This window comes from Lutra lutra, chromosome 16, assembly GCF_902655055.1.
Source record: "Lutra lutra chromosome 16, mLutLut1.2, whole genome shotgun sequence".
In the NCBI taxonomy this organism is placed as follows: domain Eukaryota; kingdom Metazoa; phylum Chordata; class Mammalia; order Carnivora; family Mustelidae; genus Lutra; species Lutra lutra.
In genome coordinates, this window is record NC_062293.1 from 42,979,627 (window position 1) to 42,997,679 (window position 18,053).

At 55.1% G+C, this 18,053-nt stretch overlaps 1 protein-coding gene across 4 annotated transcripts in view; it reads right to left on the reverse strand.

Annotated features, from left to right (window-relative positions):
• The window catches only part of SEZ6 (seizure related 6 homolog), a 44,541-nt gene that overhangs the window by 14,459 nt on the left and 12,029 nt on the right, over positions 1-18,053 (reverse strand). For all 4 annotated transcript variants that reach the window (XM_047709048.1, XM_047709047.1, XM_047709046.1 and 1 more), the window contains exons 2-3: positions 8,173-8,820; positions 7,597-7,730 (exon numbers count right to left, since the gene is read on the reverse strand). In XM_047709048.1, the coding sequence (XP_047565004.1) occupies positions 7,597-7,730; positions 8,173-8,820 (782 nt within the window). The remainder of the gene's footprint in view (positions 1-7,596; positions 7,731-8,172; positions 8,821-18,053) is intronic.

Genomic DNA, 18,053 nt, shown 5'->3' on the forward strand with positions numbered 1-18,053 from the left:
GCCTGGCCAATCAGTTCTTTTGCCTCAAGCCCTCCCCACTTGTCCTCTCTGCATTTCTCCAATAAAGCCCAGGGCAGCATTTGGGTTCACAACGCCCTCTTCAGTGGCCAGTTGCAATAAAGATGCAGTTGCAATCAAGATGGAGACAGTGAATGTGTGGACCCCCTGGAAGTACATTTTTTGCCTTATTCCTGTGGGCTGAGAAGTGCGAGGATGGACACTGAGCCCAGGCAGATCGGAGGAGACAGCCGAGTTCTGGACCCCTGAGACTCTGGGTGCCGACAATGCCGACAACCGAGGTGCCCTGGGGACTTCTCTGCCTGCCTGGGAGAAAAGACCCTGTGGGTCTTTGGGGCCCCAAAGACGGCTGGCAGGGCAGCAGTGTTGGCTCTCCACAAGGAGCTTCCCTTCCAGGGGACATTCTGGGGGAGGCTGCCTGACCATCTGCTGGGGACATTCCTCGGGGAATTCCTGCCGCCCGGCAGAGGCTGGATGAGGTCCCTTCAAACTTGGAGATTCTATGATTCTAGAGTTGGGCAAACAAGACTCACACACGTGGAATCTGTAATTATTGAGAGATGCTAGGCAGCATATAATTCTGCCTTAAGTGGCACTGAATGCATGCGGCAGGGATCCTCTGGTGCGGGGGAGGGGTTGCAGGCTCAGGAGAGAGCATAGAGCAGGTGGATCTCAGAGGGCCTTAGAGGGGCTGGACCTGGGGGGAGGAGGGGGAGGGAGGGAGGACATCCCTGCAGGGAAATCACTAAAGAAACAAAAGCAGAGAAGCAGAGATGAGTTTAGCCTTGTGTCTCATTGCTGTAAACATCCTTTGACCTAGAGCTTCCAGCTCTCCACCCTGCCACTCCGCCACCAATAGTGAAAACATGGCAAAAACAATTAGTATTCATGGAGCACCTGTCAGGTGCCAAGCCTTGTTCTGTTCACAGGCATGATTTCCTTGCCCCCACACTTCTATAAGGCGCGTGGTGAAATCCCCATAAGTCAACAGAGGCTCAGAGAGGCTAAGGAACTTGCAAAAGGTCACCAAGGTTGAGTAGCAGAATCTTGCCTTGCTGGAGGCAAAGGCAACCCCTTCCCTCCCAAACTCCCGCCGCTGTCACCTGCAGACAGACATCCAGATGTCCACATGCTTATTCCCAGGCCCCAGGCCCATCAGCTTTAGCGCTGGGGTTTGGGCCAGACTGAGCTTTTTCCAAGATGTTGAGATTTATGTTTCCATTAGCTATCCTTCCACACAACAACCCCCACCCCCATCACCCAGAACCCTGTAAGGCTGGGAAAACTGGGAGCTGAGGCTTATGGCCCCCTCCAGGCAGCCTGGCTTCCAGCCCAGCCATGGTGAGGGCTGCCTCAAGACCATGGACTTGGACTACCCCGGGGCTCACTTCCTGAAGGCACCCTGTTCTCAGCTAGAGGCTATCTGAGCGACTTTGCTCCCCTTGGTTCCGAGCACCCACTTCCAGGCCTGCCGCAGTGGCTGCAATGTAATTTGTCACTTTTTCGAGGGCCAGGCCTGACAGGGTCCAGACAGGGCTGAGTGTTGGACAAGGAGGGTGATGGAGTCTTGATGCAATTTGCGGGCATGGGAAGAGCTTGGGAGACAGATTGAAATGTCAGCTCTGCTCACAAGGGCCTTCTTCCCACACCCCCTAGCCTGTGACAAGGGGTGAGGAGGAGGGAGCTGGAGGCTGGGTAGGGGGAAGGAGCAGAGGGAGGTGCAGACAATTCTGACAGGATCTAGGGCTGTCTTGCACTGCCTGGCTTCCGCTGCCCCTGAAGTCAGTACAAGGAAGGACATGGGGTGGGGGGAGGGGACACAACTCTTTCCTAAACGGGAGGCAGGGAGGATTTAGGTTGCCCTCTGCTGGCCCCCCAGATCATCAGGATTGACTGGCCTGTCTGTCCCCATTGAAGCCACCAGTCAGGTTTCCAGAACATGCCCTAATGGTGTGACTCATAGGTGGGACAGTGCCACAATTCCCCCGAGTAAAAACCCTGCACAGGCCAAGATCAAGCTCAAGGGTGACTCTGGTGTGTGAGCCCCTCCCCCAGAAGATGGCCACAGGTCCTGCTCCCCTACGCTCTTCTGGTCACCAGCACCCACGTGTGTACTCTGACACAAGCCCGGTTGCACACATGCAGCTCCCTCAAACACATGGCAGGGCACACGTGCGCCCTCGTTCCCATGTGCTCCCCCACATACGGGCTCCTTCTCACATGTGCTCCCTCATTCGCATGCTCCACAAAATCCACGTGCTCCCCCAACTCCACGTGCTCCCCCACACCCACGTGCTCCCCCACTCCCCACAGCAGGAAAGGCACAACTTTTCCCACGAGACCCTTTGTCGTTTCAAAGCTTTCACACCCTTTATCCTTTCCTATATCACAAAATCTCAAGAAGGGAGTCTAAGCAGATTATATTTACTTCTGCTCTATAGACAAGGGCACCTCGCAATCAGAAAAGTGGAGAGTTCCTCTTTGTGTCATACCGTACACCCAAAGCAAAGCCAGGATTCTGGACTGGGACCCCCAATTCCTGGACTAGGGCTTTGTCTTCATGCATAGCCTCCTAGGCCCTTTCCCCAGACTGGAAGAATTCTGGGTGGGCATCTTATAGGCACAGGCAGGTAGGAGCTGAGGAAAGGGATGGGGGTAGAGCCTCCTGTTGTCCCCCCATGCACTCCCTGTTCGGCTTAGTCATGCCTGGGCCAATCTCCTAGGCCAGGGGAAGAACAGGGGCTCTTGAGTCCTGAAATCAGCTTCCAGCTCCATCACTGACTAGCTGAAAGGTCCTTGGGGGAAGTTACATGACCTTCCTGAACCCCAGTTTTCGTGTGTGGAATGGGATGGTTGTACCTACTTGATAAGGTTGTAAGGATTAAGTGAGATCCCATCTGTAAGGGGCTGAGCACTGCCGAGGGGTCTCTTCCCCTTTTTGTGGGGGATCTGGGCTCTACCTTGGTGAGACCAATGCTTTTGCCGTGGTGTTAGCTGGCTGTCAACCCACCACAGCCCCAGCTCTTCTAGGGCTCTGCCTCGGGGACACTGTCCCTGGGAGCCACCCTCTCTCTGGACCAGGTTCTACAGCTGCTAGGAAAAGGAAGCAGGGTCAAGAGCTTGAAAGACCACGGCCCGGTTGGCCTAGGAGGGAGCTTCCTGAACCCGGGAGAGGGGACATACTCAGAAGGACTGGCTAGGAGTGCCTTTCAGCGTCATCTGATTCATCTCCTTTTACAGAGAAGGAAACCGTTCCAGGGAAGGTTGGGGGCTTTGCTGGACACCAAGGGATGGGCTCCAGAGGCAGGGCTGGAACCCCAGTCCCACATGACAGCCTCTGTGCCTGTCCACAAACCCTTATGGGACAGAGTCTGCTTTAGGAATGGGGAGAGGGATCTAAATGCATGGGGCCAGACTTGCCTTGCCTGCACCTCCATAATTCCTCTCAGACGAGCCTTCCAGAAGCCGGAAAAGAGGAGGTTGCCCAGAAATCTCACCCCATGGACCCACCACCCTATTGTTGTCCCTATCAGGCCTGGTCCTGGAGTTCTGGCTATCAAAGTGGCAGCTGGCCTGGCGTGGGAGAGCTGTGTTCCAATGGGGCCACCTGGGGCACAAGGGTGGGGATAATGGGCAGCTGTGCCCAGGCTCCAGATGGTACAGAGAGCAGCCAAGCCAAGATGGAGACTGGCAGTGAGAAGGCTCTTGAAATGCCAAGTGCAATGAGAGGCACATGCCAGGCCCATTTGAAAGGCCTGGAGCCCTCAGGGGAGACAGGCTGCCTGGAGAAGGGATGGCACCCACATGGGCCCAGGGTCTGGTGTCCAGGCATCCTGAAGGGACTTCTCTAGACCTCTCAAGAGAGCCTAGCCCAGTGCCTGACCCCAGCTGAAAGAGGTAAACCTCCTCTGTTTACGGACGACCTGAGGTGGCCTCCTCCCTCTGGGCAGCTCAGACACTCGGCCACAGTGCACAGATCAGTGCAGCGGCCTGAAGGGAGGTTGGGACAGGGGATAAAGCAGGTTATGAGGGGCTGGAGTCCAAGACATGGAGAGCAGGGGAGTTTGGAGTTCTGGAAGCCCTGAGCCTGTTCCTCATGAAAAGAGGCCCCAGACTTTAGCCAGAGCTATGGTCACATGGCAGGGACCCAGCATGGTGTCAGGGATGTGAGCTGTGGGTCCTTTACATGCTTCTCTCCTCCCATGGTTTCTCCCACCCACCCCTGCCTGGATTCCATCCCTTCCACCTGCCCTGAACCGTCCCTGTGAACTCGAGGAGGGGCAGGCCAGGGCTCACCCACAATGGAGGGAAGCTACAAGTCTTTCCCCAAGTCTGAAGAGGCCATGGGCACCTTCTCAGCCTTCCAGCCACCTCACCCATTCCATCCCCCACTGCCCAGGGAGACCAGCATTGTTTTCAGGCCTAGCCTCTGGCAGGAGGGTGATCCAGAAGCACCTAGGTTCACCTCTTGCTTACATGCAATAAAAGTCACCTGTCCCATGCAGCCCTGGGAACCATCAACAGCCAGACCACCTCAGCCATGGCTTCCTGGTCCTGGTGTGTCAGCTGACCTCTCCTCTATCAGGTCCCAGAGCAGCTATCATGGCCTCCAGAAGGCCTTCTCTGACCTTCCAGGCTGAAAAGTGTGCCCTATCCCTGCATTCCTGCCATGCCCCTGCTTCCCACTCCATCCCAATGGTGCTGAACCTTCTCCGGTCAGTGCTTCTGATTTCCATCTCCCCCAGGAACGTGTCCAGTGCCCCCGCACACAGCCTGCCACGTGGTAGTTTCTCCATTTATATTTGTAGAGCAAAGTCATTCATCAAACAAAAAAATGTGAGTTAATGGTTCACTGAGTGACCTTAGGGAGTTGCCTTTCCTTGCTGGCCTCAGTTTCCCCAACTCTCCATTGGTACTGGTCTGCAGTATCAGTAATTAATTCTTCTGATCCCCAGGCGACCTGGATGGTGTGGCTGGGAGCCCCAGGAGGAGCAGAGGTTCCAGATCTGGTCCCCGAAGGAGATGAACCGTAACCCTTGCTTCAGCACTGGCTGATGCTGTCCCTTCTCCCCCTCCCCACCCCCCCTGGGCCTTCCTGCCATGGTCTCAGACTCTTAATTCTGGCCATCAGGGCCAACTGGATCTCTCAAGGACTCTGCCCCACGGTGGTGGGGTGGAGGGCGGTGCCAGCGTCTGGCGGCCACATTTCCAGACCGCCATCCCGGGCTGTGACAGGTCTTCATCTCAGGGTTGCCTGGTAACAGCTTTTGCATTCTGATGGAAAAAAAAATGTGGCAGCCCCAGATGACAATAGACACAGGGCTTATGGTGGGGGGCAAGCAGGGTGGGGCTCATGCCCGGGGCCAGGGCTGGAGCCCACAGAGCCAGCATCTTGCCCCTTTGTGGAGAGGACCTGGACTGGGCCCAGCCTGGCTCAGGGGGCTTCAGTGGGAATGGCAGACTTGGGGGGCAGGTGATGCCAGCTCAGGCTGGCAGGAGGGCCCCCGGCCTGGCATCTGCCCCTTCCCACCCCCTTCCCCACACCTGCAGCTGGTGCCTTCTACCCGGTGAGCCACAGCCGGTGCCACCTCTCATTAGGTGATGATTTTACATTAATTACCTTAATTAAGCGGCACTGAGTGCTAATGGCTTGGGGTGGGTGGCGGAGGCTCCTAATTACCCTCCCTGTCAGCCCAGAGCGAGGGGCCCAGGGCTTGGTAGAGCAGGAGCAAACGGTCACAGAGAGAAGGGGAGGGGCACACTGGTGGGGGGAGAGGGTACCCCTTCTTCTGGGCCTGACTCAGAGACCTGGCCTTGACATCCCCAGGACAGGCGTAGCTGCTCCAGGCCCAGATCCAGGGGTTTAGGGATGGGTGGGGAGCATAGGGACGGGTGGGGAGCAGGCTGAGAGCTAGGAACGGCCAGAACTGCCCTGTTTCCCAGACCTCCTCTGCCCGCTTCCCTCTGTTCTCAGTCACTTGCCTGATACTCTCAGCTGGGCCGAATGCCCGCCTCTACCTCCATTCTCTCTCCAGACTCAGGCCACTGTTACCTCTTTCCTTCCTTCCTCCAACCATCTGTGCATTCATTCAGCCAGTCCACGGAGACCCCATTCTGGGCCCCCATTCAGGGTACTCCTCAAGGAGCCCACAATCTGGTTGGGGATGTGGCCAGCTATTAACAGACTTATAGGATGGGGCATCAGGAGAGAAGTCACCGAGAAAGTGACACCGAGAGTGAGTCCCAGAAAGGGAGAGGAGGATGACACTTCTGGGCAGAGGGTCCAGGACGTATCATTGGGGCTTGTGGGGAAAGCAACCTCGGCCCATCCAGCTAGCTGGTCAGTGCAAAGGGTCAGGGAGACAATGAGGGAGGGAGTGGTTGGACATGGCCTGGAGGGACTGGCCTCCGTTCAGAGGCCTCTGGGGAGGTGTGGAGGGGAGGACTGTCTTCATATGGGAAAATGACTGCAGTGGAGGGGCGTCTGGCTGGCTCAGTCTGTAGAACATGCGACTCTTGATCTTATGGTCATGAGTTCAAGTCCCACGTTGGGCAGAAGAGCTTACTTATATAATTAAAAAAAAAGATAATAAAAGAAAAGTGACTACAGTAGAGGGGGAGGACAGCAGGGACAGGCAAGAGTGGGGTGACCAGTGGGGCAGCCACTGCTTCACCTGGGGGAGGGATGATGGAGGATGGACCACATGGTGGTGGTGGGATGGACGGGAGAAGCCGGCAGATCTGAGTTTTGGGTAGTGTCATGATAGAATGGAGACACCAGTTGATGGGACTCAGGGAAGAGGAAGAAAGAAGGGCCAAGTTGGCCTCCAGGCACCATCCACATTGCATGGTGGTGGCCCTGCTCCATGTTTCTGAAGGGTTGGGGTGTCCATCTCTGAGGTCAGGAGTGGTGTTTGGCGAGCAGGTTTAGGGGAGCAAAAGGGAAGAGTTAGCTTTGAGGCTCGTGGAGGTAGAAGAGCCTATGGGACATCCACGAGGACCTGCAGGCTTAGGGTTGAGGATCGAGAGAGAGTATTAATCCCAAGGGAGGGATGAGATGGCCCAGGGAGGCAGGGAGAAGGAAGCTGGGGCTGTGGGTCTGACTTGCCCACCAGATGGTTCTCTCTAATGGTGTGCCATGTCTATCTTCCCCAGCTCTGCACCCCGGGAGCCAGCACTGGGCCTGGCCCAGAGGAGCTGCTCAGGGAGTATTTGCTGAAGGAGTGAGTGAGTGCATGTAAGTCAGTCAATGAGGCCCCCTGGCTCTTTCAGGCCCAACCACGAAGCCCTACATTCATGCCCCCCACAACCACATAAATTCAGACCCTCACACACTCCTCTGCTCATCCAAGAGTTGAGCCCCTCCTTAAACTCTCCTGAGCTCCTGATCAAGCCCTTGGGAACAGTAGCTCTTCCCTCCCTAAAGCACAGGGCAGAGGCTGACCAAGTTTTAGGCCCAGCCCCAGCTCTAGGCCAACCATGCCGCTGAGTATCCCCACCTCTGCCAGTAGCCAGCACCTTTCTGGAAAAATAACACACTAGTCCCAGCTTTATCCCGGTGGGAGCCAGGTTGCTTACCTTGATTTCTACACCGTAGCCGGGGTAGACGGAAATGTAGTAGAAACAGTCCAGGCCGACATCTGTAGGTGAGCTGGGGGCCGTGGGGGAATCCAGAGAGCCCTCCGGGCCTGAGAAATTCCAGCTACAAGGGCCTGGGAGGCAGGAGGAAACACAAGGCTAAGCCCCGCTCTGGGGATGTTGCTTCAACTAAGGCTGACCACTCTCTGTGTGTGTGTGTGGTGAAGCCCAGCTCTTGGGGCACCTATTTCCCTGTTGAAAGAAGGGGACCACCTTTGAACACCTACTAGGTGCAATCTTATCTCAGTTGTCACAGTGGCTCAATGAGGTGGGTCTTATCGCCATTTTACAGATGAGTCTCAGCGAGGTTCAGCAAAATTCCTAGGGTCTGTTGTCATTGCTTCAGATTCAGATTTGAACCCAGGCCATCTGGTTCCCATCCACTTGCCTCCTGCAGGTTGGCCCTTGGTGCCAAAGGGCAAGGCAGGCTGGCATAGTGACAGGGGCAGGGGACTAAAGGGGCCCCGCCATTCCCCCAAACCCATTTCCAGATCTCCAAGCCAGCGGGGAGCTGACCTGGTGGCTGGACGGTGGTGATGGTGGTGGTGACAATGGTGGTGGTGGTCTCCTCATCGTCCCCTGAAGCCGTGGAGGTCGTGATGGCTCCCTCCATCCCAAGCCCCAGGGTCTGGGACTTGACCTCTGGAGCCCATGGTCTGCCCATATCTCCAGGACCCTCTTGGGTCGGGGTCCAGGCTCTGCTGGGGGGTGTAGTATTGGGCCTTTCCCCAGAACCCAGGCTGGGCACGGGAGGTAGGGGAGCCATGATACGAAGTATGGGGGGCTCAGACTCCCGGCTCCAGGGTCTTTCTCTGGCCTGGGGGTGAGTGGGAGCTGCAGCCATGGCCGGAGTGGGGCTGGTGAAGACAGGGCGGCTGTCCTGGTTGGTCAGGCGGGGAAGGGGACTCGGGGTGAACGGTGTCGGTGGGTCAGGCTGGAAAGGCAGTGCTGGCCTCAGCCTCTCCTCGCCACCCTCCAGCCCTTCTTGTAAGAATTCCTCGAGCAGTGGGTGGTGGTTGAGCAGCTTCAACGTAGGGGCTGTTGTGACGAAGTGGACGCCTCGTTCTGGCTGCTCAGGTGTGGGGGCCACTGTCAGCTCCCCGTCTGTCTCCTCGATGCCTGGGGCCTGCCCTTCCCCCGTGGTTGGGGTCTCTGAGGAGAGTCCTGAAATAATAACGCATGATCAGAGATTCTCCCCCTTCCCCACAGGGAGGGGCATCACAGCCCATCCAAATCGTAGGGGACCCTACGATTTGTTGAGATCCTACGATCTGTTGAGAACCAGGAGCTCTAGAATCCAAGACCCGGGAATGAGATGATATCACCTATTTCCAGGATGTCTCATGAGATATCCTTTCTCCTCCTACACCAGAGGTAGACAGACATTACTGATTTATCTTGCCATGAGTTCCCGCTCTTCTCAGATTTGACCTCAGAATCCTTCTCAACACAACACTCTGGCAGCCATACTTGCCACCTTAGACTGACATGAGAGAGAAATATTTGCCACACCTAATCGGGGTCTCATTTAATAGATGAAGAGACAGGTCAAAGAAAGGAAGTGGCTCCAACCAGTGAGTTGAAGACCTGAGGTAAGACCCTTACCAAGAAGGCCAGGCCCCACCGCTGTGACTTTTATGCTGAGATTATGGGTCATTCAAGTTCATTTTCTATTCTCAGTGAAGCTGCTGGTCATTAGTCTCAGGAAATGTTTCATATATTTGGGGTTTTGTTTTATTTTCAATTTTTTTCCTTCATTTTATTTATTTATTTGAAAGAGAGTGGGAATACCGGTGGGGTGAGGGGAAGAAGGAGAATCAGACTCCCTGCCAAGCAGGAAGCCTGATGTGGGACTCATCCCGGGACTCCAGGATCATGACCTGAGCCGAAGGCAGACACTTAACTGATTAAGCCACCTAGGAGCCCTGGGGTTTTGTTTTAGATTCCCTCATGGGTACATGACATCTTTGTTAGGGTCCCATTATGTCCTATTTCTCTCACTTCTCAGAAAGTCACTTATCTTTTTTTAGTTTTAAATCCTTTTAGAACAGTGATGTGAATAGAGGGGGGGAAAGAGACAAGCTCTAGAGTAAAGCCTATGTGGCTTCAAATCCCAAATCCATTCCACTTCCGGGCTGTGTGACCTCAAGCCAATAACCTAAACTTTCTGAAACTTAGTCTACTCATCTGTAAACCAGGGTTTCATTTTTAGGATTAACTGAGGATTAACTGATATTACTTCTTTTCCTCATTTGACACATCATTCTGAATTCCCATTATCTTTCTTTCCCCGCCCTCCCCCCGCTATCTTTCCTGTGTTACTAGCCAAAGCAGGGATAGAATAATTAGTCCTAATCCATGGCAGACACTGTTAACCAATTTTGGGTATTTCTTGCTGAGCCACATGGGACTTCAGAATCCTTCTCAACACAATTATCCAAGCAGCCACTACCAGTCAATTAGATAGGCTCTGGAAGATGAAACTTAGTTGCTCTTGCTGGTTTGAGGTACAGATTGCTCTGCCATTAATTATTTTGACTTTTACAACCCCATATCTGGACAGATGATGCCCATTCTGCTTGTGGCCCACTAGGCTCTCCAGCTCCTCATCTGCCGGGAAAAAGTCAATGGATGCTGGCTCCAGATTCAGCTCCTGTAGAATTTTGCCTGCCTGAGAAGGCTGGGAGGGGATTCTGATCCTAACAGCTCTCAAAATGGCTGCATGAGCACTTGACGGGAGACACAGCCAGGGCGTTAACAGTTTGCAAGAAGAAGGTTGGTTCCTCTGAATGTCTGATGGTGGGGCTGTCATTTCACAGGCTCACACCCACCCCATGGATTGGCAGGCACGAGGAAGTGGCAGATGGCCTACATTCTGTTCAGGAGTCCATAGCAGCTCTGATGTGTCAGACAAAGGGGAGGAGGGAGGAGATGGGATGGGAGAGGTGGGTGGAGGTCAGAGGGCTGGCTCTCCATTGCTTTGGGTCAGAGGGGCCTTGATGCTCCAAAGCACCAAGAAAACAGGACAAATCCTCATCTCCTGAGATGCCCACCAAAGCAGCCCATCTGTGCCTTGGCATTCTGTGCCAGTCACCAACAACACAGCGCCCAGGCAGGCTCATACCCCCTGGAGCAGATGGTCTGCCAGTGGTCCCATGTCTTTCATTTGAGTCATCGATAGAGGGTCTGAGCAGTGGCTATGACATGCCAGGACATGGTTCCTCTCTTTGCCCACCTCCCAGATGTCACACGGTCTTTGCCAGGTGAATGGAGACTGATCTTAGCCTAGTACAAGGAAGAGGAGCCTTTCTCATCACATAGACTGAAGACTAAGTGTCTCTTTCCAGGATTGCTCCCTAAGAGATGTGGCCTGTGGCTCCCAGGGTAGGTACCTGTGGGATTCTTCCCTGGGGGAGGGAGGGCAAGGAGATCCTCTGTCTCAGGAAGGCAGCGCTCCTCCCGCTGGCTGCCAGGTGGGTGCTGGGCAATGGAGCAGAGCTAATGGGCACCTCCCGTGTCACTGTCAATTGCACTGACTGTTATCTGGGGGGACTGAGCTCTTGGTTAAATGGGATCGAGATAGCATATCAAAGGAGCAAATTGATTCCGTAATCAGCTGCCACTTGGTCCCGGAGGGTGCTACCCACTGTCAGAGAGGGTAAGATAATCTCCAGGAGACAAGCCATTTCTGGGGACAGGGCATCTCTGGATATCTTGGGTGACTCTGATGGAAGCTGAGGCCCTGTGACCTGCCCTCCCTGCCACCAGGCTCCCCAGGTTCTCCCCTGGGGCTGAGTTCAAAGGTGCAGAGATTGACAGAGAGGGATCGCGTGATGTTGGGCATAGTGAAAGGGGTGGCAGGGACCCACATGCTCAGTCAGGCTGTTCTCAGATCTTGTATTATATCATTGACATTACAACTCTGGAGATGGGAATTACAAAGAACCTGAAGCCCAGATAGGTGGGGTAAGGACTCGCTGGGTCAAACAGTGGTGGAGCTGGGGTTTGAACCTTTGCGCAGTCTTCCCAGGATACTAGCCTGTCTCACAGGAGGAAAGAGGAGCTGTCCATCAGAGAACCCCCCTAGCCAGCCTGAGTGACTAACGCTCAGAGAGAGAATAGACTTGTCCAAGGTCTCGTGCAATCTGGAAGTAGAGCTGAGATCAGAATTTCTAGTATCTGGAACCTGAGTCAAGCCTGACCTGGTCTGGACTCTCGGGAAGCCTCCTGGCTGGGACCCAGAGAGTACCCACCCAGTGCCCAAAGCACATCTGAGTCTTGGACCCCAAACCAGAAACCCATAACACTGGTTTCTCTGGGCAGGGGCACTGTGTCCCACAACCCTTTGTTCAAATGTCAGCCCAGGAAAGGTGCCTCTCAGAGCTTTTGAGGCTACAGGGCCTCAAAAGGGCAGGCAGCGCCCCCCCCCCCCCCATTGGGGCAACACTGAGGCAGGCCTGGGATGGGGAGAGGACAGCCCTGGATGAGGCCTCTGCTGTCGGAGAGAATGTGTTGACCCTGAGCGTGTCAGCATCCTCATCTTTAAATGAGGATATTATTGCCTCTGACAAGCAAAGGGCAGCTGCGTCTAAGGCCCGTGTGTAGGACGTGGACGGGTTCCCCCAAGGTCCCCTCACCTCTCTGCTCTGCCTGATGCAGGAAGGCCCAAAAGCACTCCCAGGGCTGCTCCTCTCTCCTCTTCTCCAGGAGGGATGCAGGGCCTGGGGCTTCTCCCTTTAAGAGGGGTGGGTCCGGGGAAACACCCCTTTCCTCCCCGCCACAGCCATCCCCACCCCGGAGGAGCCCCGGAACTCCCCGGCAGCCCCCCGCCCCGGCGTGGCCCTGCCGCCGCCTGGGCCCTCCCCCCGCATTAGCTCTTAAGCTATGCAAATAGACATCGGAGGGAGCCCTGTTTAAAGTATTTAGACGAAATGAAAAAAGGCTTTCATCGGCACTAATGAGCCATTCAGGATGCCTCCCCGGTGGATTCTCTCCCGCTCCCGCCTCCCAGCCCGTGCCACCCCACCCCCCAACCATGGCCCCCTCTTGGGATTGGAGGCCCCTCCCCTTCCCCAGGCCCAGACTGGGCCTCCCGGGGAAGGCCACCTGCCCTGGCCGTTCCTCCCCAGGGCCCAGCTTGGTAAGGGGAGACATGGGAGTTGGGTGATCCACACCCGACAGCCTCCGATTGGATGTGGGGGGCGGGGTGAGGGGTTGTCTAGCCTCTGCTTAGGGGAAGCTGGAAAGGCTGGGGACTTTTCTTCACAGCATCCAACTAGGTAGGCATTATCGCCCTTGTCTTATAGATGGGGAAACTGAGGCTCGATGAGGCCCAGGAGGCTGCCGAGGGTTTACAGTGCTGGTGGGCTGTGGAATTGGTCTGTGGAGGGAGTGATGGAAGGATTGGGGTCACAGTGGAGTGACCCTGCCTGGAGCACCTGCTGCATGCTTGGAACAGACTCCAGATGCCCCCCTCAGGACCAGGTGGGCTGCCCCAATTGGTGCTATTGTTTCTGCAAATCTTTCTGCACCAGCCAGCCGGAAAACCTCAGGTTCCAAGCCCAAATCCATATGCCTCACTGGCTATGTGACCTGGGCAGGGGGCCACCCGCTTGGGCCTCAGTTTCTCCCTCTGTGGAGTGGCGACGTCTGGATTTGGTGAGGGCCATCTAGAGACAGGCCTCTGCTCCCATCTGCCAGCCCCACCCCGTTCTTTGCAAGGGCAGAAGGGGCCCCTGTCACTCCGGTAGTTCCTGCAGAGGGCCACAGTTGCTGGCCTCCTAAGGAGGAAGCCAAAGAGGGCATAGGGAGGGGAGTCCAGAGTTCTGAGCTGAGGTCAGCCTTGATCCCTTCTTTGTGGGAGCAGTGGCTCCCAGCTGGGGTTGTGGGGGAGGAGGGAGCTTGACAGCAGGTGGGTATACAGGGGTGCCTGGGGATACAGTGGGCAGGGAGCCCACCCCTCTGGGTTCTGGAGGTTAAGCTGGCCCAGCATAAGAATGAGAATTTAATGGGATACATTTATTATCCCATAAAAGTTAATGAGTTTATTCTGGAGGTTCCCTGGCCCCTTTCAAGTTTTAATAGGGGATTAGTGAGGGCCTGGCCCCTGCAGACCCTCATTATCCCAGAGCCCATGGGAGGGAAGAGAGGTCCTGAGAGTGAGAGAGCCTGGGCCCCCAGAGCCGCAGCCTGGTCTTCATAGTCACAGTACTACTGGGCCCAGGCCTGCCACCTGAAATAGAGACCCCAGCTAGAAGCTAGCAGGGCCACATAGGGCCCCTGAGGCCTGAGGTCCAGTTCTGGAGGCTTCTGATCTGATTCTATGTGCTCCTGTGGTATTTACAGCCACTATCCCCACATCTGAGGTCGGTTTGCTGCTGATTACTTGTATTAACAGGAAAAGCAATATAAGCCCTGTGTGACAAATGGGGAAACTGAGGCCCAGAGCTGGAGTGTGGTTCTCCAAGGTCACCCAGAAGACATGACAGAGCCTGAATGGACACATTCGGCCTCATCTGGAGCTGGACAGCTGCCAGGACTCAGTGTTCACCCAGTACCTTCACGTGCCACGCTCCTCCTCCCCTTCCTCTAAGGAGGTTTGTATCATTATCCCCAGAGATAAAGACTCCCATGTCCAGAGTGGTTAAGTAACACATCCAAGGTCTCGCGTCTAATGAGTGGCAAGCCTGGGACTGGAACCCCGAGCTGGACAGCTCCATAGCTCATCTCTGTCCACTCTCTCCCTGAGGCCTCCGGACTGTCTTTCCAGCAGCCTGGCCCCACTATCTTAGGGCACTTGTCATGGGAGCCCCACAGCTTGGGGCAATGGGGAAGGAAGTCCCCATGGTTTCCCATGGGGACAGTGGTTAGAGAGGACACAGAGATACACTCAAAGGGACCTTCTCAGCTAGAACAGGTGCCTTCTTCCTTCTGCCCCATTTGCTCACTCTTCCTTTGTCTCTTCAAACCCTCCCCATCCTACTAGGCCCAGCTCCTATCCCCCTTCTGGGGAGCCATTGGTGCTGGGCAAATGGGTCACAATAGCTCCCACCTCTGACCTCCTTGGGGGGACTCCCTGGCGGGGGATGCTCTGCACACGTACTGATTGGGTCTATGAGCAAGGGTCCAGCACAAGGCCTCTCTCTTCCCACATCTCTGCCCACAAATGCTGACCCCTGGTGCTTGGCACAGTGAAGGGTAGGCTCAAGGATTCTGCCTGTCTGCATACTTGGAAGGCTCCCTTCTCCCCAAAGTGCCTGGCCCGTGTCCAGCAGGGGTGGGCAGGGGTGGGCAGGGGAGGGCAGAGGCGGGCAGGGGCGGGTCCTACAGGGAAAAGATGGGCAGCCATCCCTTGGCAGTTCCCCAGCACAGCCCCATCTGGCAATTGAGGAAGAGTGTCTGCTGACACAAGCTAGTGGGCCACCCAGTCCCAGACCACCCTCTTCTCTGCCACCGTCCACCTTCTCATCACACCCTTCTACTACCCTCTCTTGGTCAACCCCTAGCAGTCCAGTAAAATCTGGAGTGCAGATATGAATGGAGGCACCCCTTCTTGGCCAGGCCCCAGGCAGGGAAGACACTGATCCCCAGAATCTGAGCCCACGTAGCCTTTGTGAACATCTCATCCCTCCCTCATTAACACAAAAGGAACCTGAGTCCAGAGGGCTTTCCCAGGTGACACAGCAAACTTGGAGCGGGGCTGGGGGTCATTATGTTGGGGCTCAGGGAGCATCTTGCCCAACTGCTCTGAAGAATAAACTCTCTAAAACTTCTGGGGCTGTGTACCATCTGTGGGCATACCTCTGGGGACAGAGAGCTCACTACTTCCTAAGCTGTCAGGGGTAGATTTGTCTCCCAGCATCGTGGGTTGGGGTGGTGGATAACCCTGGGCTTTGGCATCTCAAGGTTGGGGTCTTCTTGCTAGATGGAGAGAGCAGGTATGGGGGTAAGTAGAGACCACCAGCCAGGAGTCAGCCCACCTGGTCCTGGTCCAGCCCCTAACAGGCTGGGGTCCCCTATGCAAATCGCTTCCCAAACCCAAGTCTCCATCTCCCCACTGGTAAAATGGGAGAAGTATCCGAGGACCCTGGCAGATCTCACCTCCTAAGATCCACTGAGCCAAAGAGGACTTTGTGAATAAAAATATGGAATGTTGGGGTGCCTGGGTGGCTCAGTGGGTTAAAGCCTCTGCCTTCAGCTCAGGTCATGATCCCAGGGTCCTGGGATCAAGCCCTGCATCGGGCTCTCTGCTCAGCAGGGAGCCTGCTTCCCCCTCTCTCTCTGCCTGCCTCTCTGGCTACTTGTGATCTCTCTCTCTGTCAAATAAATAAATAAAATCTTTTTAAAAATATGGAACGTTACTGTTGATTGAAAATCTGTCACACGCCCAGCACTATTCGAAGGGCTTTACCAGAATTAACTTCTTCAATTCCCACAATAACTCTGTGAGTTGCGAACTTTCACTATTCCATTTTACAGATGGAGAAACTGGGACCCAGGGAGCACAGTTCCCAAGATGACTAATTTGAATATATCAGATTCAAACCCAGGGGTGATCCAGCCCTGGGGCAGTGCTATCTAACAGAACTTTTTGTGATGAGGGGAAACATTTTATATCTGCGCGTCCAATATGGTAGCCAGTAGCCACACATGGTGATTTGGGCCCTTGAAATGTGGTTTGGGAGACCGAGAGACTGAATTTTAAATTGTATTTCATGTAACCAAACTTACATTGAAATAGCCACATGTGGTTATTGCTATCATAACAGAAAGTAGCTCAAACCTAACCTTACCTCCCATAGTTTTCACAACCTCTCAAAAGGGAAGAATCTAGAGCTGGGGTCCTGGAGAAGAGTTAAGATGGCATGGCAGTCTCTGCTCTCCTCCTTTAAGCTTAGAAAAGTGGGGACTGGGGTTGGCAGGGAGAAATGACAAGGAGCCCTGGAGCTTCTTTAGATTTTCCAAAAGGTCTTGTGAGAGCTGGGCCCATCACCACTCACCCTTTGGGGAGGATGAGTGTTACCCACCAATGCTGTTGGCTTCCCAACCTTGGCTGAGCACTGGTGTTCTGAGGGGTGGGGTGTTTGATGGGCAATTTTGGAAATACAGATAGAACCAGTTTAGGAGGGCTTTGTGGGTGGCCAAAAGCCAGGAAGCCTTGGTCTCTTGGGATACAGCCCAGGATGGGACCAGGGTGTGTGAATGTCCAGTGACAATGTCCTCTGTGCTTTGTTGGCTTGCCACAACTCCCTGCCCAGTCATGAGCACAGGGGACAGGGAGCCTGGCCTGCCCCTCCCCAGGGCTCCCAGGGCAGCCCCAGAGCAGCTAGCTGACCTTGAGGCCATGGCCTCACAGTTACTGAGCACCCTCTATGGGTAGGCGAGGACCTTCGAGAGAGCTGTCTCCACCCTCCGCCCCGCCCGGAGCAACAGTCTTTCATGCTTGGAATCAATATTTTCCACTTTACATATGAAAGAACCAAGGCTGAGAAGCAAAGTAAATCATCCCAGTTCATAGTGGAAGAAACTGGCGAATGAGGGGTTTGAACTGGGTCTGCCTGTTCCCCAGTCTGGGCTTGAAATTTCTACCACACTGGGTTGCTGCTTGTGTATGAGTGTGCGGATCTAGGGGTATATGTGAGTGTGTGTATGCGGGTCCAAACACATGCATGGGCTGTAAGTCATTACTATTTGTCCTTGCCCATGGATGGCACACCCTGGAACCTGGCTGGCTTCCTATAGTCCTCAAGCTCCAAAAGGCACTAGCTCCCAGAAAGGATGCACTTTTCCCCAAGATGGCCACTGTGCTCCCTCCTTTTCACTCTGCCCCCTTCTTGGACCCTAACCCGACTCTTTCCAGGACCATGTGGCCTGGACAACTCAAGGGTCTGGGTACGTGGGCTCGGTAGGGGGTAGTGGTGCGGGGCTATGGGGAGACAGGACTCTGGACTGTCTGGGGGTGGCTCTCTTCCCTTTTCCCCACTGCTATGGTGCTATGACCAGGGGCCCAGGGTAGAGGGAGCTCCCGGCTAACTGCCATGTTCTCTGCTTTCCAATTTAAAATCTAATATGGTCTCGCCACTGCAGAGCTGGGGGCTGGAGAGGTGATTAATGAGGCCTCTGGAACAGTGTCACCTGCTGCGTGCTCCACCTTCCCCTGTGGCCCTGCACTCCCCTTTCCTGCCTGCCTGCTGGTCCTGGGGACCCAGGGGTCCTAGCCCTGCCCCTCCTCAGCTCCTTGGAGCTAGGAAAGTGGCACTGAACTTGGGGAAAGGATGGGGGTGGCCCTGGAGGGAAAGGATGGGGGTGGCCCCAAGTAGAGGTAATAGAATTGACCTCCATCCCTGGGGGAGACCGGAGGAGTCGGGGGAGCTGCTGGAGTCCCGGTGGCCTCACCT